General features: G+C 48.5%; 3 protein-coding genes across 7 annotated transcripts; 2 read left to right on the top strand and 1 right to left on the bottom strand.

Annotated features, from left to right (window-relative positions):
- The first annotated feature begins 15 nt into the window (after positions 1-15).
- Positions 16-3,846, top strand: LOC122370249 (STING ER exit protein-like). The gene is made up of 6 exons (XM_043345692.1): positions 16-104; positions 736-906; positions 1,611-1,767; positions 2,630-2,735; positions 3,032-3,148; positions 3,561-3,846. Exons 2-6 carry the CDS (start codon positions 786-788, stop codon positions 3,708-3,710), a joined length of 651 nt encoding a protein of 216 aa, XP_043201627.1. The 5' UTR covers positions 16-104; positions 736-785; the 3' UTR covers positions 3,711-3,846.
- On the bottom strand, positions 3,764-22,940 carry LOC122370224 (mpv17-like protein 2). 5 transcript variants are annotated; one of them, XM_043345677.1, is made up of 5 exons: positions 22,849-22,940; positions 6,742-6,916; positions 6,217-6,373; positions 5,725-5,915; positions 3,764-5,421 (listed from the first exon to the last, which is right to left on the bottom strand). In XM_043345677.1, exons 2-5 carry the CDS (start codon positions 6,906-6,908, stop codon positions 5,238-5,240), a joined length of 699 nt encoding a protein of 232 aa, XP_043201612.1. In that variant the 5' UTR covers positions 6,909-6,916; positions 22,849-22,940; the 3' UTR covers positions 3,764-5,237. The 5 variants fall into 5 exon arrangements, with proteins under 5 accessions (XP_043201612.1, XP_043201596.1, XP_043201579.1 ...); XM_043345661.1 differs by lacking the exon at positions 22,849-22,940 and adding an exon at positions 7,097-7,844 and having other exon boundaries at positions 6,742-6,918; XM_043345644.1 differs by lacking the exon at positions 22,849-22,940 and adding an exon at positions 7,129-7,844.
- On the top strand, positions 8,468-17,072 carry LOC122370206. The gene is made up of 10 exons (XM_043345611.1): positions 8,468-8,650; positions 9,285-9,365; positions 9,733-9,879; positions 10,425-10,546; positions 12,031-12,303; positions 12,976-13,325; positions 13,451-13,629; positions 14,156-14,412; positions 15,106-15,264; positions 15,886-17,072. The coding sequence occupies exons 1-9, from the start codon at positions 8,552-8,554 to the stop codon at positions 15,257-15,259; spliced, it is 1,662 nt and encodes a 553-aa protein (XP_043201546.1). The 5' UTR covers positions 8,468-8,551; the 3' UTR covers positions 15,260-15,264; positions 15,886-17,072.
- Positions 22,941-23,799: the final 859 nt, after the last annotated feature.

Raw genomic sequence — 23,799 nt, 5'->3', positions numbered from 1 at the left:
GCACTAGAGACATTTACAAAAGTAAACAAAAATATTCATTGGATTCATTACGTGAACGTTTGCGACTCTCAAGTCAAAGTTGGGGCTACATTTTTCATTAAAAAGTAAGAGAAGATGATTGAATGGATTGTTGGTTACTGAAGGCATATTATTTCTTTATTGGCGTGAGCTGCCATTGACTGTGCTTACAAAAACTGTAAGATCAGAGAAAACCCGTAACTGTGGTCAGTAAGTTTCAGCTTGCTGATAGTTCCAAGAGGCTGGGAGCCTAAAACAAAGGCTAAAAGCAGCACCGCGGAAATTTATTGGTAAAAGTTGGCCTTGAGCTGTTGCAATAGTATGCCAAAAAGTGTTGCAGCACATTAGGGTCTAGGCATGGCGTGTGATTTTATCCATACACTGGGGATCCCGATCCCCATTTACTCAGTTTTGGTTTCTGTGGTTGATAACTGAGGTTCTTCATAAAATTTGCCGCAATGCCACCGTGATTCTTTTAGCTTCCACCTCGTTGTATGAAATGTGGCAGTGTAGGTAGGTAGGCAGTTGGACATCATACCAAATATGTGCTATATCTCTGCTAATGTTTTTGCTCCATTTGTGAAGATTGAGATGCTCAGCAGACTTGGACTACAGCCAGTCATTCATTAATGTTATGTACCAGTCAATAGTCATATGCTGCAAAGTTCAACTTATTTCAATGTTTTTTTTTTCAATGTATTAATGTCTGTGTTTCAGGACTGATAAGATCACAAAAAACAAGTCCTGCATAAATCCAGCCTTTCAATATGCCAAAGGTTGTGTCATCATCATTGGTATGCACTGATAGCAAGGACAAGGAAGAATACAGCAATGACAAGCCTCTTCACACTTACTACTGTCTGTGTGGGCAGATGGCTGCTGTCATTGGTAAGAATTGTAATCTCTAGTTTTAGCTGCTCAGCTGGCTCATATGATAAGCACTGCACTCTGTCTGAGCATGCAGATGCATACAAAGCTACTGCCTTAAATAACCTCTAGTTAGCATGCACTTTAGTGTTTTGCACCTGGCTTGATTTCACTGCTATACTTAGGTTTGATTTTAATCATATTTATGCCTCAATATTGGCTTGTTTATTGAGACATAAATATGTCTCAATATTGGCTTGTTTATTGAATCTTTAGGCAGCTGAGGCTTTCAGGTCCTAAACTCTACACTTTCCATTGTCCTCAGATCACCTCCAGAACCCTCAGGTCACTTCAGTGCTCTCTGATTATCCCTAGTGCTCTCAGAGGCCAGAGCTTCCCTGGAACCCTCAGACAATCTTATCAGCTTGCATTAGGTCATTTTCATATGCCCTCAGCTCTGTTGCCAGATTCACTATTTTATATGCCCTCAGGCTGATGTCTCCTATGTCCAAAACTGCCCTCTGTGCCCTAATCCCCTGTGCTCTCATATGTCCTTCTCTCTCACACCATTCTCATAACTATCCCATCAATCCTAAAAATATCCCATTACTTTGCAGCCCTCGGGCGTTTCCCTGTGTGTCAGAGCTCAGATGTGTCCATTGTGTTTCCCTGTGCTTTCAGTCACACTGCCTTTGTCCCCTTATAACTCACCCACGCGCCCTCAGACCGTCCTCTCGAGAAGCTGCCACTGCGGGCTCGAGACGGTGCGCGCGTCATCGACGGCAGCAAGCACGCGCACAAGCTGACCTTCCTGGACGACGAGGTGGTACACCTGCGCCGCGAGGAGGGCATCGAGGAGCAGTTCCGCAAAAAGTGCTCCAAGTGAGTTCGGCGCTTTGACGTGACTGTCCTACCTCGGCAGTCGGCAGTAGTTTATAGTAAAAATACCTGCGCTGCTCTTACGGTCTCCGTTAGCACTCCAGATATTTTCAGTTGTCGGCCCGGCCAAGGCAAAACAACAGCGTAGCCGTATAGGCCCTCCGGGAGATCTGAGGATACGTCCCAGTTGCTGAGAGCTGGGAATACTTTTGAACAATCCTGGCGGGCCACCCAGGCTTTCTTGTCCCTTTAATGGAAAATGAGGCCCCAAATTCATGTCCATGAAGTATGAACAATGTCAGTCTTAGTGGCTGCAACCCCCGGTTTGGTAACCGGCCCCAGGAGGGAGGGTTCGCCCGTGGATGAACTTGCTTAGTAACTGGCCCGGCAATAACCAAGGTGGGGCAGCCCTTTGATTGATGAAGAGACGACCTACTGTAGAGTAGCCAATAGCCATGCTGAATACTGATGCGTTTTACACGTTTTTTCCCGGCGATCGGCCACTCCCTTCTCTCAGCTGACGTCACACATTGACGTCACGAATTGCTACGACCCTGCGACCGGTATCCGTTGTAGTAGTTTGTATTCACGCAAGGTGCCGCGTCCGCAGGGGAAGTATGCATATTACTCATTGACGCAATATGATCTGCCAACTAGGTGGCGAACGGTGTCAATCTCGCAATAAGGGAGTGGCGGGCATTCACCTGTGAAATACGATCATCCTGTCAGCGGGTACTCTCATTAGCCGAGTAATATGTGTGAAGTCCAGCCGGGATCGCTGTGAGTTGACGCGTATCGCCCAGCAGGCGTCCTGCCCCACCTTCACCAGTTATTTACGGTACGTGTGCCACTCCCCTGTTGTCAGGTGCGGGCTGTGGCTGTACTACCGGCACGGCAGCGCCAGCAGTAACGTCACGTTCATCGTCCAGGCGGCGCTGGTGCAGTCGGTGCAGAGCAGCATCTACAACCAGGTAACCATGGAAACCGGGAGATACCGGCAGACACGACCGAGGGGCGGTCACATATATTTTTTTTCGAATTTCACTGTCGATGTAAAGGGAACTGAGGACTGCGGTCATAGTAAATTATTGATTAACGATAACGACACTAAGCTGCTCTGTCTCAAATATCGCATGCGTCGCCTCCTTCCCAATGGCTTGGTTGTCGCCTCTTCACTGTCGTATCACCGTCTGCCCTTGTTTAGCTCATAGCTCACTGCCCTGTATTTAGTCTCGGCTCACCTGGCCACTTCCTGCCATACCCGCAGGTGACCAGCGCAGCCAAGGCGGAGAAGGTGATGATCACAAAGCACACCAAGACGATGGGCAAGTTCTCATCGGTGACGGTCTCCACGATGGACGAGGAGGAGGATGAGATAGAGGACGTGAGTAGCCCTCCGCCCGCACGGCCACCGCTGGCGTGTTGCTGGTTTGAACGTAGCTGGGTGTGAGATGACAGAGGTTTATGAGTAGGCGCGATTGTTGTTGTCACCAGAATGCAACATCTTAGCGTAGAAACGGGCATGACTGCCTTTCGCGAACTTATGTTTATTTCTAAATTGGTCGTGATTTGCGATCAATTCCCATGATTCTTCTTGATTCACAAACACTATTGAGCTTGTCCAGGACTGAATCTTCCGACGTGTTGTTCTTCGGGCCTGCTGATCCTTTATCAGTCATTCATGTTTGTGTCGTAGCGTATCCGATTGGCGTATCGGATCCTGTAGTAATTCTCTCATACGGAGATATAATTCCTCCCCTTTTTCTTTGTCTGTAACCGTGCTCCTCCGCCGGCAGCGGGAGGTGGCCGACTCGTACGCGCAGAACGCGCGCATCATCAAGAAACAGCTGGTGCGGAAGGGCATGATGAAGCGCGACAACGAGCCCGAGCAGGAGGAGGCTGCGGCCAAACGGCAGCGCGTGAAAGGCACCCTGCTCAACCACTGACGCACCCCACCCCTGCCCGTGTCATCACCGTGTCATGATATCATCCACATCGCTCGCCGTTCATGCATTGTGTAATTGTGTATATCGTGTGCTTATTGTTGATGCATACGTGCAAATATAAGGTCATCGCTCACGAGATGTGTTCTGGTACGGAGAACATCCTTGTCGGGTCAGACATGGGGGAGGGTTTTCTTGGAGGGTCAGCTAATTCAACTTTTTTCGAACATCAGATTCTAAAACGATAAATACTAGTCACAGTTCAGTCCATCTCTATTGCTATCCAGTGGCGCACGCTCTGCACTCGCTCTGAGATACCCCATGGAGGCGTTAGGAATTGGGCGATCCAGGCATTACCACACTATGCCGACACCATCAGGCAATACGGACACCACACGTCAGCGTACACAGGAAGCCTGCAGGATTTCACCACACACGCTCACAGCTCAATGCACAGAATGCCGCATCTCAACCCACATAATCAGCGCACTGTATCATACGATCGTCACAGCTTAGTTCACAAACCAATCCATTGCAAACATTCACTTTAGTGCAATTACAACACTATCGGTGTCGTCCCCGTACACATTTCAGCATAGAACACTCCATTGCCACACACATTACAATGTACAGCCTACAGGCACAAATGCCGCATTTATCTGCACTTCGCGAGGTAACGCGAGTCTACAGTCACCCACCAATGACAGTATAGGTGTCTCCAATAGGGGCCGCGGGACAGACTGAAGACCTGTCCCTTGTGGTACACACCAAGATTACTTTACTACTCGTACACACAGCCACCGGCCGCGAACAAATGAGTTGACAATGGTTGACTGCCCCTGACACTGAGGTAAGGTGGCAACATATGGGGGAAAAGCATGCAGCGCGACATCCCACTGAAATTCACACACTGTATAAGAACAGTCGCTGTGGCCGCAGTTTCCAGACACTGGAGTTTTTCGAAGCCCGCCCGACTCCATCGCATAATGCAGTACACAGACTAGAAACACTCCATGTGTAAAAGCATTCACAATCCTGTGCTGGGCCGACATACTGGCCCATCGTAAACGAAAGGTCGAAAAGGCGTTAACTACTATCCGTGCGATTCGGGCAGACGGTTTGCCGGTGACAATGTCCAGTTTACACCATCCTTGCCACGTTGGACGGATCTGCGGAAGGCACGTGGCTCTACTGCACGACATTGTAGAGCCACTATAGCCTGATGTACCTAACATGTTCCGTCACACTTCGGTCAACCTGTTAAATATTGTCGATGACGAAACTCGGTCGGTAGAGAGAGGAGCAAAACCCCCCTGTTATCCTGTCAGGTACTCGCAGTATCCGCAACACACAGCACTGATGAAAATCCCTACCGAAGCGGTCAAATCGACTGCTTCGACATCTGTCATTCCTGCAGCCACTTTGATGACATCCACGGCGCCACGTCAACCGAACTATCATCCGAAGGCACTCGGTACTCGGAACCTAACAACCAGTCCAGTTCACTAAGAGTCCCTAAAGCGACCAAGGTCACGATGCTTCCTTCACACACGTCCCGCCTCTCCGGTCTCCCGCCGACTGAGGCAGTCGTCCCGTCAGCCCCGCCGGAGCAAACGGCAGGTCGTCGTCGTCATCGTCTTCGTCGTCGTGTATGACGTAGGATGTGTAGCAGTCGTACCCCAGTGAGACCGTGTTGTCCCAGAGCACACGGTATCTGCCGGCCAGAGCCGAGGTAGGTAGAGCTGGCAGATGGACGTGATAAGGCGGCACAGCCAGATATGTGTGTCGCTCGTCCATCCGGTCTCGTATCACCTTGTCCCGTATCCCATATCCCACGTAATAATTCATCTCACGATTTGCGAACTTGCATACCGATGCAGATGTTACGTAGCCACCGCTAGGCGTAAGGCTAGGTATAACATTTTGGATATAAAAATATCACTGACACAGCAGTGGAGTAATAAAATTGCACGCAGGTTTAAACCCGTGTACGCAGTCCACCCACGTCCACTCTCACCTGGTGGGCAGACAGTAGAAGCTGAAGGCCTGCGCCGGCGGCCACACGGTCCACTCGGCCAGGTACAGCCGCATGAACTTGGCCTGGAACGTGTCGACGAGCTCGCGGGCGCCGCGGCCTCGGAACACCTCCAGCGAGACGAGGAAGGTGGCGATCAGCACGGGGGAGAAGACCAGCTGGTCGACCAGCACCTGCCGAGGGAGGAGATGGGGGTTATTGCGGGACGTCTGCGCCAGGGCTGGTCACCGGCGGCGGACGGCTAAGAAGGATGTCACCGGGGCAACACATAATCAAACAGAAATAAGTAAAAGCGTATGATTATAAAAAAGGTAAAGATTAACTATTTGAACGGAGACCATTATAGACCCTCCAGGCTTCGCTGGTTCAAAAATGACATCCATTCCAGAAAATATTGTCAAGACTTGGAAACAGAGAAACGATTTTGCACCTCAGGAGTCGTAACCGCGCCGGCCCGGTCTGCCCGATCCTCACCTTTTTGGCGACGACGCCGATGGACCGTCCCACCCACCAGCGGTCGAGCGCCAGGTACCAGTAGTGGCAGAGCACGCCGGCGCCCATGCCGCAGCCGGACATGTAGGCCACGCGGCGGCAGTCGTAGCTGCACCGGCCGCCGCGCGACATCTGGTATCTGGTGGCATGGTGGGACGGTTAGGAGTCAGTATGGGGCTTTTGTGGGTAGCTGTGGTTCCAGAGTTGATGACAGGGTCTCTGTCTATCTATAAGCAACAATCTAAATTTAGCATCTGGTGACAAGAAGATGGGCATGGCTTTCAGATGTCATTTGGGAGTTGAAAAGGTTAAAAATTTAAATAAGCTTATTATCATGGTTGCATCCCAAAATACTTGAAAGTCATTTTACAAGTATTTTTAAAAACAACTACAAATAAAACCAACTTTCATCATTCCAGCTTACAATCAACTGGATATCTATCTACATCACAAACTATCACTGGATGACATAAACACTCCCAAGGTCTACTCACTACAGCAACTTACCTTTGTTGAAGAGAGTCCCCTAAGGCTGATAACGACACAGACACTGAAATATTTGTCAGCAGCAAGTGTTTCCCGAATGTTGCCTTGTTCAGTCTGACCAATTTCTCTTTCACTGGATGAAGGCTGCTGGCAGCCTTTCTTATGATGCCCTGAGCCATCCTATACATCCTGGTAGCTGTAAGAATGGCAATAAGTAGGTCAAAAATGGACATTGCAGCATTAGGCAGACAACTTACTTGAGATAGAGGCATGTGGCAATAGCATGAAGCAGTACAATAAATGGCATCTTTACTTTAACTCTAAAAGCACAATACTTCTCACAGATTAAACTAAGAGTACTGAAGTAGGCACTTATAAAAATATGTTGAAATTTCCTGAACTGGAGACCCCTGGTTGGACAAGCCTGACTTGTCATAGCCCCGTCTGCAAAACGTGGCAGGGTTCGACGAGATCTCGTCGGGGCAGTCACAGTGGGGCAGGGGCAGAAATCGGGGCAGCTTTTGAGAAGTCGGGGCACAGTTCGGCGATTCCGGGGCAGACCGTTTGCAGTCGGGGCGGACCGGGGCGGGGCACACGGTACCGGGAGAAAATAATAAAGAAGCGGAGTATTGTTGAAACGCGCGAGAAAAAGTGGGCTGCGCCACAATCGTCGCTAAAGCGCAGAAACTGACATTTAAAACTGCTGGCATATTCAAACTTCCCTTCATCAGGACTATGAATGTTTTACGCGCCGTGTTTCGTATAAGCAACCAAGAAAATGTGCTCCCGGAGCTAACTCCTTTCTAGCCTAACCAAATCGAATCAAATCAAATCAAACCAAACCATACCTAGCCTAATCGAACACTCATAAATGTGCCGTATAACCCTCACATAGTTGCCGTCCGGCCAAATGATGCCGCGAACACGCGACCGGCGACCTACAGATTACGAGACTAGCACACTCGGCTCGGCACACTTGGAACCAAGCCATCAAGCTAGCTGATCACCGTCGAGACTCGAGACAAGGTGTAATTTCAGTTTTTCAATTATGCATTGCGGGCTGGGGCATTGTCCGGGTAGCGCCTATCTTTTGTTGCAAAAACAAAATGCGCCCCTCGCTCCAGATTGATTCGCTGTTGCCATGGCAACATGAGGCAGTTTTGCACCCTAACTGCCCCCGTGTTCGATGTCTCTCGAACGACGAAGATTCTACGTCGTCCGGCCAATCCCGTTCAAGGTCAGCGGGGGCTCGGCTGCGGTTATGGAACGTGATTGGTCGGACAACGTAGAATCTGCGTCGTCCGAGAGACATCGAACGAGGGGTTTATCATCATTTTATTTTAACCGGAGCACTAGCTGCTTTATATATAACCTTGATCAATGAGCAGATCCTTTCGTAAAAAAAATTGTTTAGAGTTTCAACCGCGACCGACTTCAGCATTTGCACGGGTAATGTATTAATATGTGTTTTTTTATGCCATATATAGGTAGTTCATTTAGGGCATAATCTAACCTGCCCTGATTAGATGCCCCATTTGGGGCAGAAATCGGGCTGCCCGGAAGTCAACTGCCCCATTTGGGGCAGGATTCCGGCTGCCCCAAACAGGACACGCCTAAGAGCTGGACTTTTTGATGACGTCTTCGGGTGACGTCATGTCGTGTGTGACGTTTCGTGGGCAGGTAAGGAAAAGTCACCACCGCTGGCGAACATTGGTGCGGTAAGCGTATTTTGAATTCACCATAGGGCTCAGCCATTCCTAGAGGAATTCTAGGCACCTTGGAAAAAAGCGAAATCGCGCTAGGGATTTCAGCCGATCTGGCAGCTCTTCCGATGCCACTGGCGCGCCTTTTAATCCAAAGCGCCTTTTTCGTGTCTCATGTTTGCTCGTTTATTGCGGAGGCCTATATACGCTTCAAGATGCTGGAAAAGGTTGGTGATTAATAAGTATTTCCATTTTAGGTGCATGTTCTTTGCAAGAAATACAGTTGTTGTTGCTGTTGTTGTGGGTTAGGGCGCAAGAAATACAGGTATATGTCAACTTTAGGTCCTAACTATAACTGTGACGCTGTTGATACAAATCTGTAACAGCAAAAAAATTATGTTTTAGGTTACGTTAGGTTGTAAGTTTTAGGATGCATTGTAGGTTTGTAGGTAGTAGATTGGTAGGTTATAGGTGAAAAGGTAAGGTTAGTTCAGGTTTGATTATGTTTTTCTTTTAGTTACGAGACATATAAGTATCATTTTTGGATTCAGGATGTCAAATAATGGTCGGAAACACTAAATTCAAAATTAACTAATTTTGAAGCGGGGACCTCCATGTGTATCGGCCAAATAATGTAAGAATATGAAAAAAATTATCCATGAAATCTGCTTAGGACTTAAACTTGACATTTACCCACATGGCTATAGGTATCACCAGCAGAATTATAATCTTTACATAATTTTTAAAAAATGCTGTAAGTGAAGATTATGAGTCGTGTAACCATTGTTACTATATTGATATTAAATATTGAATAGGTACAAGTCCGCCACCAACTTTATGGAACATTCCTTCTTCCAACAGGATCACTTCCAAGTAATCTGGAAGGCTGATGCCAAGTACATCTTGTGCGAGAAGCTTGATATGATTCCTGACCTGGAACCGGTGAGCATCAAATATAGCAATTTGCTTAAAGCAATAGCAATTGCTGATGATGGCAATTTCAATTTGCAGTAACACATATTATATGTAATTGGTTTGAGCCATGTTGCAATCATTTTATAAATGAAAACTTCCATTTTTAAAATGGAACTATCAACTTTCCCCACAGGCTTCGGTAACAAAGTTTTATCAATTGTGAATGACAATATTATTGGTATGAGTGGTGTGTGCGGTGATCTGTATTTGAATATAACGCGTCTTGTCACTAAGTATTTGTCATCTGCATTATAGCTGACTATTACGGTAATACGATCGTGCATTGGTCCCAGACAAGAATACCCCAGTGAGACCTTGCATTATTTCGTTTCAGGAGTTGATGGAGGGCACCACTGTGGCCTACCGATATCCGGCGTCAAAGGAATCGGCCCTGCAGTGGATTCAGCTGTACCAAGAGGCCGCCAACATCCCCCTGACGACGTACGACTCCATGTCGAATGGCCAAAGGGTGGTGTACTGGGTGAGAGCTTTAGTTTATGAAATACCAGTTTGGGCTCGCCGTGTAAAGCTCGGCAGGGGGGTACTTTTGCCCGAGCACTCGACCTGTGCCCGCCAATGGAAAATTCTGCTGGTGCAGAGCCTCCTGAGGGTTCAGCAAAGACCCGCCGTATGAAAGCCTGTCGGGGTCTACTGACAGAGGGCCCGGCGGCCTGGGCTCGCTGCATGAATCCCCAGCTTGATGCCGCGTACTGAGGACCAGTCATCCAGCCGTCATACCGGGTGTCTCGGAGGACTGGACGGGCACCTACCAGCGGGCCCGCTAGATTTCGGGAGGGTCAGCTGACCCCTTTGTCCCCCTGACTCCTCCCTGGGTGCGCCACTGCACCCAGTAACTTTTACTCTTTTATATCGCAGGAAGGTGCGGGTTAATGAAACACCATGATCAGGGTCAGTTAAAAAGGTAACGTTTTTAAATCGAGAAACTTTCATCCTCATTTAAATGACGGACTAATGAGTGGCAATTGATTTCATCACTTTTGTTAATGTTGTCAATTTTTTTTTCAGGCCAGGCTTCGTTGTCACCACGACGTCCCAGAAAAGCCGAGTCGTCCGAGGAAAAACCAATCCGCCAAGGACACCGGGTGCCCCCTGCGCCTGAAAGTGACTGTCGCCAACATTCCAAAACGGCAAGTTTCTCACCGTCTTTTGTCATTGGCACCTTTTACCAGGGCTGCGGAGTCGACCCAACTTTAGCCAACTCCGACTCAGTGGCGGCGGAAGGTATTCTAGGATAGGGGTGCAAACGATATTGAAGCGCCCCTTCCCGCTGGGCGCCCCTTACCATATACACGGCTGCAGTAACACAAACAGTGAAGAGACGTTTAATACGCCCAAGCACTAGGGGTGTAACCGCCCATACGGACAGTGCAATTTTACAGGCCCCAATCTAAGACCTCCCTTAACATTCATATGTTGTAAACCGCAAACCGCCCCCGATAAATGTTACACAAACTAATTTCCTCTCGCATATCGGCCATCAGGCGCCCCTTTTTGTCGCATGGAGCCTGCAACGCTATAAGCCCTCATATGTTCGTGTTGGCGTTCGGAGGCTATCGCCTTCAAAGACGTCTCCATAAATGTTTCTTTTTCGTCCCACACACAGGCATGCAGGCGCCCCTCTTCCGCATGGCGCGCTTCTCGAGTGGCTGCGCCCTCCTAGCCTTTATCACCTGGCAAGATTATATTCGACAGGGTCGGCCGCGGCAGCATCTGCCTTTGTTTCAGATAAGGATGCCCTCCACTCTTCAGCATATCAAAAGATACTTTTCCCCCGTCATTGCCACCCTCTTCGTGACACAAGTGCCTTTATCAGTTGCGGTGTCGCACTGCTCAGCTTTATGGCTGCCGCACCTCTTAACTTCCTGCCTCCTCTACAGATTTCGAGGCGCCCCTTTCCATAGCTTTAGGGTGCAGCTGCCCCCCTTGCCCCCCTGCTTCCGCCGCCACTGCTCCGACTCCGACTCCGGCCTCACAAAATCGACTCTGACTCCGACTCCGACCTATTAGTTCTGGAAAGCATTTATTTGGCCCTTTGGTTCACCGAACCAGTGCAGAGACGTGAACTTCGGGAGAAAAGAAAAGGCTGATCAAAATCGTAGGTCGATTTTGTTGTCTGACCACTTTGGATCATCGGGATAATTGCCATTTTGCTTTCACCAGACAACAATTTCACTTGATGAAAGGCGATTTTCGGACTACATGGCCGGAGTCGGTAAAATCTTATCGACTCTGGCCAAGAAAAAAGATCGACTCCGACTCCGACCAAAACTGTTGACTCCGACCGACTCCGACTCCGACTCCGCAGCCCTGCTTTTTACAAACGCCTTAGTTGATCAAACGATCAACCGCAATTGAAAAAAAAACTACATATTTGATGAAGGAGTTCGCTGCCGAAAAGATTTCAAGTCGCTATCTTTCTTAGTTGTGCCAATCTTGGCTCAGAAAACTAAAAACGGTGATAATCCGAAACATTTCACCTCGCTCGTTCCTTGCCTCAAAAGGTTTCTTGCTGGTACCTTATAAAAGTGCGTGGAAGGAGCGGAATTTCTTCTGAATAACACCATCGTCTCGTGTTTTTTTTTATATTTGTTGACGAATCCTCCCTTTCCAGGAATAGGTCTACAGACCCATGCGCGGCTTACGAGCTACGGGTGACATGTAACAAGAAGCCCCACAACCACGCCGTGGACAACGCTGCCGCTCTGAGACATCGACGCGTCTCTGAGCTGACGAAGGCCCGGCTGATGGAGCTGTTCCAGCACCACCACTCGCCCTCCACGGCGCTGGAGACCCTGAAACTACAGCTTCAGGAGGAGCATGGGAGCGCCTACCCGTCGGTGGCCGCAGACCGAGCCATTGTCCCAGATAGGATGGCCGTCTACTAGTAAGTTTTTAACAGCTTGATGCAAAGCCACACTGCCACAAGTTAGCAAGTCTGTAGGGACAGTATCTGAAATAATTAGACTTTCCCTATAAAGTTACACATGATTCTCATATATGAGATGCAATTGATCGTTACACGGAGCAGAGATGATAGGGCTACTCAGAAAAGAAGGCCGCATGTCTGGGATATGTGGTTGCGATCCGAGACTGATCTGGCCATTGACAATTTTTGGGTCCCCTATTGCAATCTGCCTGTTTTCGTGTCACATCCAGTTCTACTGTTATCTATGAATTGTGTTGTGCTAAAAACTCGCAACATTTTACGCTGCGATAAATGCACTCTGGTTTAGTAAAAGCTATCGATAATCATATTACGTACGCCTATGTGTCAGGGTCATTTCCGTTTTCCTGCTATTCGTGAAAAACCTGAAGGGGAATGGCGTCTAAACGCCCCCCTTCCGGCCCAGCGCAGGTTAACATTATTTTCACCTTGGATTTGTGTAATTCAATGCGCTGAGGGGTAAGCTATATTTTGATTGGGACGAATCAGGAACAAGTGGGACAGCTGAAGCTTAACCATAAGTACACTGTTATGCAATCGGTATTTTATCACAAAATGAAACTGACCACCACTTGCAGCTGGAAGTCAATTGACAATGCAATGTGTTTTCAGCCTGTACTACAAGCACTGTCGGGAGCGTTACCCAGCCTCGACCCAGGAGGAGACCATGGACCTCATCCGCCACATGAAGGACGTCCGCACGGCGGTCTCAGTCGAGGACGGCGAGACGGTGATCGCGGCGGTGACGCCGCTGATGGAGCGCGTCCACACGCTCCCCGACGCGGGAGAGGTGGTCTTTGTCGACGCCTCAGGAGGGATGAACCGGCACGGCCAGCGCGTCTTCCTGCTGATGTGCTGGAGCCCGGCCGGTGGTCTGCCTCTCGGTGTCATCGTCTCCACCTCGGAGACCGAGGCCGTGGTGGACAAAGCCTTCCGGCTGCTCGTCGGGATTTTACCAGACGGTACGATATACCTACATTTGCCATGAATTCCCATATCTGGCGGCTAAACTCTGAATTGTCCAGTCAGTTGTGCATTGGTGTATAAAATCCAATATCGTGTTTGACCGAGAATGCTTCTTTGACAGGCGCCTTTGGCGGGCGTGGAAGGCGCGGCCCTCTGTGCTTCATGACGGACGACTGTCAGGCCGAGCGGAACGCGCTGTCGGCGGTGTGGCCTGAGGCGCGGCTCCTGCTGTGCACGTTTCACGTGCTGCAGGCCGTCTGGCGATGGCTTCACAACGGCAAACATGGCATCGACAAGCAAGTGAGTAGTTTCTACTGGGAATGAATTTCCGTTCATTTTTGTCTAATTACCCCTTTTTGAGAAACACAGAGAGAGAGCGAGAGAGAGAGAGAGAGAGAGAGAGAGAGAGAGAGAGAGAGAGAGAGAGAGAGAGAGAGAGAGAGAGAGAGAGAGAGGGAGAGAGGGAGGCACAGAAAGAGACAGAGACATAGAGAGAGGGAGGGAGAGAGAGAGAGAGAGAGAGAGAGAGAGAGAGAGAGAGAGAGAGAGAGAGAGAGAGAGAGAGAGAGAGAGAGAGAGAGAGAGAGGCAGGCAGACAGCTGGGCAGAGGCAGGCAGAGGCAGGCAGTCAGGCATAGACAGACATAGGCTGGCAGTCAGGAATAGACATGCAGTGATACTGGTCTAAAGGCTGTAAAAGAACGTAAATGAGTTTGATTAATTTCATCTCAAACACCCCGTATATTTACATTTACCTTCACCCTTCACCCTTCACCCCTCCCGCCTCCCACACTCGGATACCAGTTAAATTGTGCATTTTCTTCCAGCACAGGCAGGCTATCATGGCACTAGCCAAACAGCTCGTGTACGCCAACAATGAGGCGGAGATAGCGACGACGATGGAGCTGGTGGCTACCGAGTGGGGCGAGCGCTACCCACTGCTGGACCAGTACCTGCAGGGTTTCGCTGCCCGCCGTCAAGAGTGGGCGCTGTGCCTCCGCACGGATGTCCCCACCCGGGGACACAACACGAACAACATCGTGGAGTCCGCCTTCAGAGTCCTCAAAGACTCTGTCCTCTACAGGTCAGTCTTTATTCATATGTTTCACCTAATTGCGGTTCAATAAATAAAACAGTTAACCTGGCGTTCATAGACAAACCTGTCTTTTAACTAAAGTTGATTGTAAAACTGTTTCGGTGACCGGAGGTATTGCAATAGATTCATTACTATTTTAAAATATTTCAAGTTGTAAGGTTGCCCAAAAGTGGCAAATGTTGAAGAAATGTCAAAGTTGCAGTTACAGACAAATTCCAATTAATAAAGACAAATAATTGGAAAAAAGCCAAAGCAGGGGAGTAGTTTTTCCTTTCAATATAGGTCGGAGGGCTGAGAGTGAGCCGGTAAAATGTTCTCGAAAACACCATCAAAATCCCTAGGACTGTGCAATTCTCCCCAGTGTCTGCCAAAGTTCAGAGCCTGAAGCCCCCGAAACGGAATTGGACCATACATCCCTTCGTCAAAGACGTTAATTACTAACTTGTGACTTTCATGGATTAACACGGATTAACTTGTGAATATCACGGTTTTACATTTCTGTTAACCCTACATGTGGAAGAAAAACAAACTTTCGCATTTCGGGTAGGTTGTGAAATTGTTAGTTGTGCTTTTGGTTGCTCTTCTGAAAGCCTTATTGTGTCCATACGCTGGCAGTCTACCGTTAATTATAGCTGCAAAGAAATTGTTGAAATATTCGCTTGACACGCGCTGTTTTTCCAGGACTCGTGCGTTCAACCTGCTGCAGCTGTTTGATTTCGTCACGGTCCAGCTCAGCAAGCACTACGCCAGGAGGGCGTGCGACGTGGCCAACGGCCGGCAGCGGGCGGCACTGCGCCGGTCCGCGGCGGCACCAGCCAAGAAACGGGCACTGTGACGCAGGTATTTTGCATGACACGAGAACTGATTAAGGTCACATAAGACAGCTCGTTTTCCAATGCTGGTCCCACCCGTACTGCCACATGGCTGTGCAAAGTGACCAATGCAATCGGCGCGCCCCTAAGCACCAATAAACCACATGGCTGTGCATTCACACACAAGAGTCTGTCACTGTACCGCTGTGCCACTGTAGGGCCGCGTGGTGTTGGCGCTGTGTGCCACATCTCGTGACTCGTTTCGCGTTTTTTTTTCTTGTTTCTTCTTTTTTCCCTTTGGGGGTCTGTTTTAAAAGGCCAAGCTGACAGTACTGGGGCGAATGAACAGGTTCGGATTTTCGTACAAGTAACCGTCCGTCAGTTTATGTTGTACAGTCTGTCTTAAAAGTCCGCGAAAAAGCAACGGTGGATCCATCAAGCCTGACCGAGGAAGGGCCTGCTCAATTTGAGTCATCAAAGCAATTGATATTCTCGTCCATTCCCCAGGTCAATTGGTTCGGTGACTTTCAAAGTAAAGCAGGCCTTTCTTCAGTAAGGCTTGATGGATCCACCGTCACTTTGCGCGGTACTTTTAAGACAGACTGTACATACGAATTTTACAGGATTTTATGTGTTGCCCCTCCCACAGGTGACGGAGTTCACCTATCAGGTGAAGTCGCTGACGTCGGTCGGCATCACCTACCTGGTGGACCTGAACGTCGGCGCCTGCACCTGCAGGATGAACCGGCGGACTGGCGGCTGCAAACACCTCCGAGCCGTGCGGCAGCAGACTGGCGCTGTGCCGGAGGCGACGGCGACAAAGGAGACGCGGAGGGCCTTGATGGACATCGCCATGGGGACCAGCCAGCAGCTGCCAGGCAACTGGTTCGACCCTCTGGTCGCCGAGCCGTCCACCTCGTCACCTCCTGGCCCCACGCCCGCCAGCGCCCCCGGAGTCGCGCAGCCCCAGCCGTCGCCTGGTCCCGAGGAGTACGACGACGACGCAATGGACTTCGAGGACCCCGCCGCTGCGGCGGCGGCTGTCAGTGGAGCTGAGCAGCGACGCTCAGATGACCGGACACGCCAAACCGTGGCGTTCATCCAGGAGTGGGCAGCCTTCATGTGCGAGGCAGTCGTCCAGGACGACACCTGGGAGAGGGCTGCCGCTGCCTTCCAGCAGAGGTGGGGCCAGCTGCCCACTGCTGGCCGCCAGTCCGCTCTGCACCAGTTTGGGGGTGCGCAGGGCTGCCGGCGGAACGCCACCCAGATTCCGGTCCAGCCGACCAGCACTGCCCGTCGCACCAGCACCAACGTGCGGGGTCGCGCTCGCTGGCCCGCTGGACGGCCGTGCCGCTCCGCGCGCACCGGGGAGCACGGCTACGTGGCAGCCTCCGCCAGGCGGTCGGCGGCGCCCCACAGCCTGGCCACCTGTGTTGACCAGAACCGCCCCCTGGGGCGCTGAGTGGTAGAGGTGAAGTGGGGGTGACCGGGGCAAGTTGGTGCCAGGGGGGGGGGGGGGTAAGTTGGGACGGAAGGGATATTTCCAATACTTCTCGACAGTTGGCGTTCAAACTTATTTTGTACATGCACAGTAACGCCGTCTGTTTGTCAACGTGGTGTCGGCGCGTGCTGAGGTAAGTGCTGTTAATAATCGCTACAAATGTGTTTCAGGTACCAAAAGTGATTTTCTTGCTGTGAAAATATTCTCTTCTAGTGTCGTTGTGTGTGCCTTTTTGTTTGCCGCAGGAGTACTGCAAACGTTTGTGTTTTGTCGTTAATGCCCGCATGGATTAGCGATGATTGTTCATGTGAAACATGAATAAAAATGTGTTTAGATAAACTGTTTTTCCTAGTGTACCAACTTGCCTTAGGCCCTGGCCCAACTGACCCCCCGCCGCGGGGTAAGTTGGGACATTGGAGGATGGCCGCTTTGATCAGATATGACACCAAGACGATGCTACCATCTCTCTTATATTAAGTCTTCTTTAAAAGATAAAGAAATCAGATCTCAGTTAATAGCCAACAAATAATGATGTATAGTTATACCGAAGTTATGACGCTTCAAGCAATAACTGGCTCAACTAGCGTTAGCGGAATGACGCAAAATTAGCAGGTGACCAGTGACCACTCCCAGTTCGCTAATATGTTTGCATCATTAACATACCTTCCACTATAAGCACGGTTTCTCAATCTTAACATAAAATATAACATCTTTTCATGTAATTTGCATCTCTAATATACCCCAGTCAAACTTGCATCACTAATGTAGTGGGGGACTTCTTGGGACGAATTAGTTTCTAGGGACTTACACATTTATGCTCATTTCCCCACATTTGTCGCCAGGGGGAGAATTCCACAGAATTTTCCGCTAGGAGTGGCTGAGCCCTATGGTGAATTCAAAATACGCGTGCGGTAAATGGCAAACACAAATGCTGCGCAGAAAAGACAAATGTGTAACTTCAGACAACATTCGTTCGGACGACAATGTCAAGGCGAATCAAGAAGTTCTTCGTGCGATTGTTAGGTAGTTATCTGTCTTGCTATTTTAGTATTATTGTTATTAGCAGTTGATTTGTGAAATCCTCAAGGATCTGTCTTGGGTCCTACCTTGTTTATTATCTATGTTAACGACCTACCCGAATGTGTAACGAACTGCGTTCGGATGTTCGCCGATGACACCAAGATGTACTGCCGCGTTCCTACTGCGCTTTCCATGCCAACTCTTCAGCAGGACCTTGACGCCCTCCTTCGCTGGTCGGAAACGTGGCTCCTCCGCTTCAACGCAAGTAAATGCAAGATTATGCACATTGGGACCAGAAACCCTCGCATGCACTACAGCCTCGGAGACAGTGCCATCAGCGAGGCGACCGTAGAGAAGGACCTCGGCGTCATCATAGATCACCAACTCAAGTTTCATGAGCAGACAGCGGCTGCAGTGTCGAAGGCCTCTCAGGTGTTGTCGGTCATCAGGCGGTCATTTGCGAACCTGGACTCAAACACCCTCCCATTACTATTCAAGACACTGGTGAGACCGCTGTTGGAGTATGGGAACCTCGTATGGGGACCGTTTAGTAAGCTGGACCAGAAGAAGGTTGAGCGGGTGCAACGAAGAGCTACTCGCCTGGTACAAACTGTCCGACACCTGTCGTATCCAGAGAGGTTGCGCGCACTGAAGCTCCCTTCGCTATACTACAGACGTCAACGGGGTGATATGATAGCCGTCTATCAGATTCTGCATGGTGGCATGGCGGTCCCCACCGAGAAGCTGCTCTCCAGATCAACTTCAGGAAGAACAAGAGGCCATGAGTGGAAACTAGCGAAACCGCGGGCCACGACGTTCATCCGAAGACACTCTTTTAGTACACGTGTTATTAACCCATGGAATGCTCTCCCGCAAGCGGTCGTATCAGCTACGTCAGTCAACCAATTCAAGACCAGGCTGGATGCCCACTGGGCTGACATCATGCAAAGCCTTCCCACCTGAACCCGATCTTACCCAACCTGAGGCTGACTGTCGATAAGCACTGGGAGCTCGCTGAGACCGGGCCCCACAGGCCAAATTGGCCTCCCACAACCCGTATACCGTAAGGTTGTAAGGTTGTAAGGTTGTATTATCAAAATCAATGTTTATTGAACGCAGATTCAGTTTATTGTACCTAGGTACCCTTACACCTTACACTTCACTCATCTCAAGCTGTTCAAACACCCTTGACAAAGTCGATTAAGATGAAACGCTGGGTATAATTTATACCGTGTTTTCTCTGCATTATTAACATATTCATCATATATACAATATAAGGGCCACATGCTTTTTACAGGGAGACATGTCAGACAGCCCAGTAGGATGAGGCTTCGTCAAGCGTCATTTTTAGCAAAGCTTTTCTTGCCTAAAATCCAGTCTGCAAAACATGGCAGGGCTTACACTTTGGCTAACACTTGACTCCCAGCTGTTGTGTCTTTGCTATGCGATGTTAAACCTATAAAACATCTTACTTTTCATGTATGCGCCATGACTCATGTAATCTTTTCACAGCCAGGACGCTCCTAAGGTACCTACTGGGAATGTGGGGAGTGCAGCAGCATCAGTGCAGCACCGATGGTCGCATGCGACGGCTGCGATAAATGGTACCACTTCCGTTGTGCGGGACTGACTAAGGAGCCAGGTAAGCGCAAATGTTTTCTGGCTCAGTATTTTTGTTGCAGCTATAGTGATCAATGAAATATTTTCCGCACTGTTCAGCCAAACATGTATTTCAAACAATCTGCTTCCCAACCAAGGGTGTCGCCACAGGGGGGGGGGGGGACAGAGGGAATCTCGTCCCCTCCACTTTTTAAAATTTTAACATTACGCCTATGGCGTTGCATGGAAAGAATCGACTTGAAATGGTCCTCGTCCCCTCCAAAATGGTCAATGTCCCCTCCAGTCGTCGCACCGTGGCGTCGCCCCTGTTCCCAACTACACAAATTTAGTCAAACAATGTGCCAATATGGAATTTTCAGGTTCAGTTGAATGAAATAGGAACAATGATAATTGTAGATTACGTATACCTGCAAGAGAGGAAAACAGAATACATTGTATTGCTTGTCCTTCACCGATACTGTTATTTTTCCATTTCTAGAAACACCGACATGGCGATGCAGGTGATACTGCCTGGTGAGGCCGCGGTCTCCGGAATCGCCTGCAGACGAAGTCACCTGGCGTCCATCTGCACATCACTTGCAGCAGTGAGGCCTGCTGACAGCGTCTGGCAGTGTCGGCAACGTGCCAGCCAGCTATCTGGAGTCCTGCTCACCGCAGGTCGCCGACAGGAAGGGGCGACGCATCGTCTCCGAGGTCGCCTCAGCAGCAGTGAGACCCCACTGGCCGTCTTCTTAGGCTTCAACTAGATTGCGAACAACCTATGCTGAGACAACGCCCATGACGTGTGATCCGGTACCGCTACCGCACTGCGTGCCTGTGCCCGCCGTGAGCCGCTAGTGCATGGGTTCGACCATGAGAATATGTGTTTATGTTGCTTTTACTATTGTTTATACGTTGAAGTGACGAATTGTTTATTTTTCGCAAGCCTCCACTGTCCGGTTGCCTGCAGCTCCATGCAACGCCAGCTGTACTGTTGTTTTAATGTTGTCTCTCCGCTCAGCTGTACTGTTGCCTCTCCGCTCATAACAACCTATGCTGAGACAACGCCCATGACGTGTGATCCGGTACCGCTACCGCACTGCGTGCCTGTGCCCGCCGTGAGCCGCTAGTGCATGGGTTCGACCATGCGAATATGTGTTTATGTTGCTTTTTATATGTACTGTTGTTTATACATTGAAGTGACGAATTGTTTATTTTTCGCAAGCCTCCGCTGTCCGGTTGCCTGCAGCTCCATGCAACGCCAGCTGTACTGTTGTTTTAATGTTGTCTGTCCGCTCAGCTGTACTGTTGCCTCTCCGCTCATATATGACACCCTCTATATGAATGGCACTACTGATTGTCACACCCACTGTCCGTATTGTCCGTAGTGGTGTCTACGCCCATGTTAATACAGCGTGCAGAATCCAGATTCTATTGAGGAGAGTTGAGCCAAGTCACCATAGGCTCGGGAAGAGAGCAACGTGGAGGCCCACTGCCCCTTCCCCGGCCCCCACTGGGGGCGCCAGCCACTCCAACTTTTGACTGGATGTCAAGAGCGTCGCCACGAGGGGAACGAGTCGCCGGCCAGCCAAGGTAGCCAACGGCGTGTGAAGGTTGCCTGACCTCGAGGAAACTGAGATGGCACCAACGGAGGTTTTGTTAAGTAGGCGACCAAAATTCGAGCGGCAGCAACCTGGGCACCTTCACAGATAGCAGTGCCGCGTATCAGGGCGCCTTCGACGTTGAGCTGGGCGCCGATCATCAGGACGCCGGGGGAATATGACCCAATATCCCCCGTAAATATGTGCCTCGGAAGGGAGACCCAACCATAAAACTGAAAGCTCGCCGTATTTTATCCACTATTTTTCGAGCAGGTCCATAGATTTCCGTCCTCAAAAGTGCGGGGATATTCCCCAGTGTTTGAGTTGGATGGGACTATAGTGGCGTTTACACCGACAGGAGATTCCCATTGCCGGCTGTGGGAAACTACTGTCGGTGTAAACGCTATTCATATTTCCTGCGTCACCCCTGTGGGGACGCCCTTACTCCATGGTGCCGAGCTTATCAATTTGGATATCAATGGAATCAAAATCTCTTATCGATCGATGAAGAACTAAATTACCCCGACCCGGAGAGCGTCTTTGGAATCAAAGCAGTAGCACATGACGCAAGACTTCAGGCAAATAAATCCTTCTTGTGTGAAATAAAACATTTGTGTATTGATAAGCACGTTTTATAAGCAATGGTAGCAAGATTCTCCATGTATTTGGTCAGAGTGATAATTTAGTAGCAGATACTTACCGTCGCATTTCGTTTTTTTTAATTAATAATTTAAATTGTCAGAACTAGCAACATGTCTCTTCACTCAACAATAATTACAAAAGTGAAAAAGAAATGATAAATTGCTTATATTTTGGTGAAACTAAAAATTAATTCAGCACATATTTTTTTTACAGCGTTGAAGTCCAGCTCCAAAGGACAGCTGACGATCGTAGCGGAGCAGGCTGTTTGGTACTTCTTCACTACTTCTTAGAAGTACCCGTTAGTACCGATAATGTCTCACATAATAAGCTATTGGAACAAAAATATCCATGTTCTTCTAATTATTCTCCTTTCACACTTAAAATAAATACTTTTGAAATGCATTTACTAATTAATTTCACAAAAACGGCTTGAAATTTTACAACGTTAAAATACTTATTCCAATTTCCACCATGAAACCACCACTATATTACTTGCTTACAGAACCGTGCGCACAGTGCGCGCAGTTTTATCGTGACGTCAGAGGGTGCTTCCTCAGTGGCGCCCCCTGGCGGGGAACGCGTGCAAAAAGTCCAGCTCTTAGGCATGTCCCCCAAACACCTCGTCGAGCTGGCTGCCACGTTTTGCAGACTGGGTCATAGCCTTAATTTAACTAAATTAGATAGCAAATTAACAAAGATTTGATACGAAGAGAAAATATGTTGTGTATCAAGCCACTGAAACCAGTCTAGACTCAGTGGCAAGACTGCAAAGAATGGCAACAGGGTCAGTAAGCTGCACCAGCCACGGTGATAGGCCTGCACCACCCCAAACCAAAAATGAAAACAAAAAGGAGCTAGAGTTTTCACTGAAAATGTAGATATTTTTACATTTGAATATAAAATTGCAAGAAGTGCTGATTATTCCCTGAATCATTTACTCCCATGCATCATTTAGTTACTTGTAAAATGATGCACCTGCAGGCTGCAAAGTAGTTCAGCATCCTTGTTGAAGCCTAAGCACTGCTATTATCAAAAGGGATGACGGTGAAAACAGAGCGCCTGGAGCAATTTGATCCTAATATTTCATTAGGTAGTGTAATGGACCTCCATCAATCCATCAGTCCATCACAATCAGGCCCCCGGCTGGAGTCCAGTTGCCTTAAATTCATATCATATCACTCAACTTTATATCATTCCAATTCAGACAGGAAGAGCAATATTCTTCCTAAAAAAAGTATTTCCCACCTACCGAAAAATTGTCCAGTTTAAGTTGCAGAGATGGTGTAGGTATATCTATCTTTAAAAAAATGGTATATCCATCCAAATCCGATGCATTCGTTCAAAAGCAAGGTATATAAAAACACTAGGTAACACCGAAAAATTCCTTCAACATGAAGGCAACGGGTTCAGGTCTTGACAACTAGTGCTAGCATGATTTGCAAGATACTTGCTACGTAACTACTTTACAGATTTTCCTAATACTTTGCTATTACTTATGTTTCGCGATTTAATAAAGACATATTTTTAGTTATCCTCATTAAAATTCGTTCTTGCCAAGAAATTTGTAATTTCACGGTATGACATCATGCCTTCAGGAAGCCTCGGATATCTCAGTATCTAGGCAGTGAACCTACTTAATTCTGATGTTTTTAGAAATGAAATTGATTTTTGCATTCTCTTGATATGAACTTTTTGGAAAACAACAGAAAAACATTAAATTATCGCTTTTCAAAGTGCCATTTTGTGCTTGATAAGAAGTGATGGCCCTTAGACAGAGCGTTCCTATAAAAAATCTAGAGTGAGCTGGCCTCTATAAAAATTAAAATTAGCACCAGTATTTAATTGTCTGTTAGATGTTAATTTTCATTAAGCTTAAGGTTCTACGGAAAAAGGCGAAATTCGCCCCTAAAGGCTTCAATGTCTGAATGAAAAAAGGCACTATGGTAAAGAGGTAGTTGAAAAATGGGAGGGAGCTGGCCTCTACAAGTTGTTGATTGAGATAGATTAGCGTATTGATTTTCGATTGATATACCTCATTAAGCATATGGTTTTACGGAAAATGGCTAAATTTGTCGAAAACTATCTCGTTTTTGTTATAAACCGTATATTAGAAATGGCGACGTGCGCCACTTCCGTCGCCGACGCCATTTGGACGCCATGTTGCCCGAGATTTGAGCGCTTGTACGCCTTGGCTTCTAAA

This window comes from Amphibalanus amphitrite, unplaced genomic scaffold (assembly GCF_019059575.1).
Source record: "Amphibalanus amphitrite isolate SeventyFive unplaced genomic scaffold, NRLGWU_Aamphi_draft 000034F_arrow, whole genome shotgun sequence".
In the NCBI taxonomy this organism is placed as follows: domain Eukaryota; kingdom Metazoa; phylum Arthropoda; class Thecostraca; order Balanomorpha; family Balanidae; genus Amphibalanus; species Amphibalanus amphitrite.
This window is presented reverse-complemented; position numbering and strand designations above follow the sequence as displayed.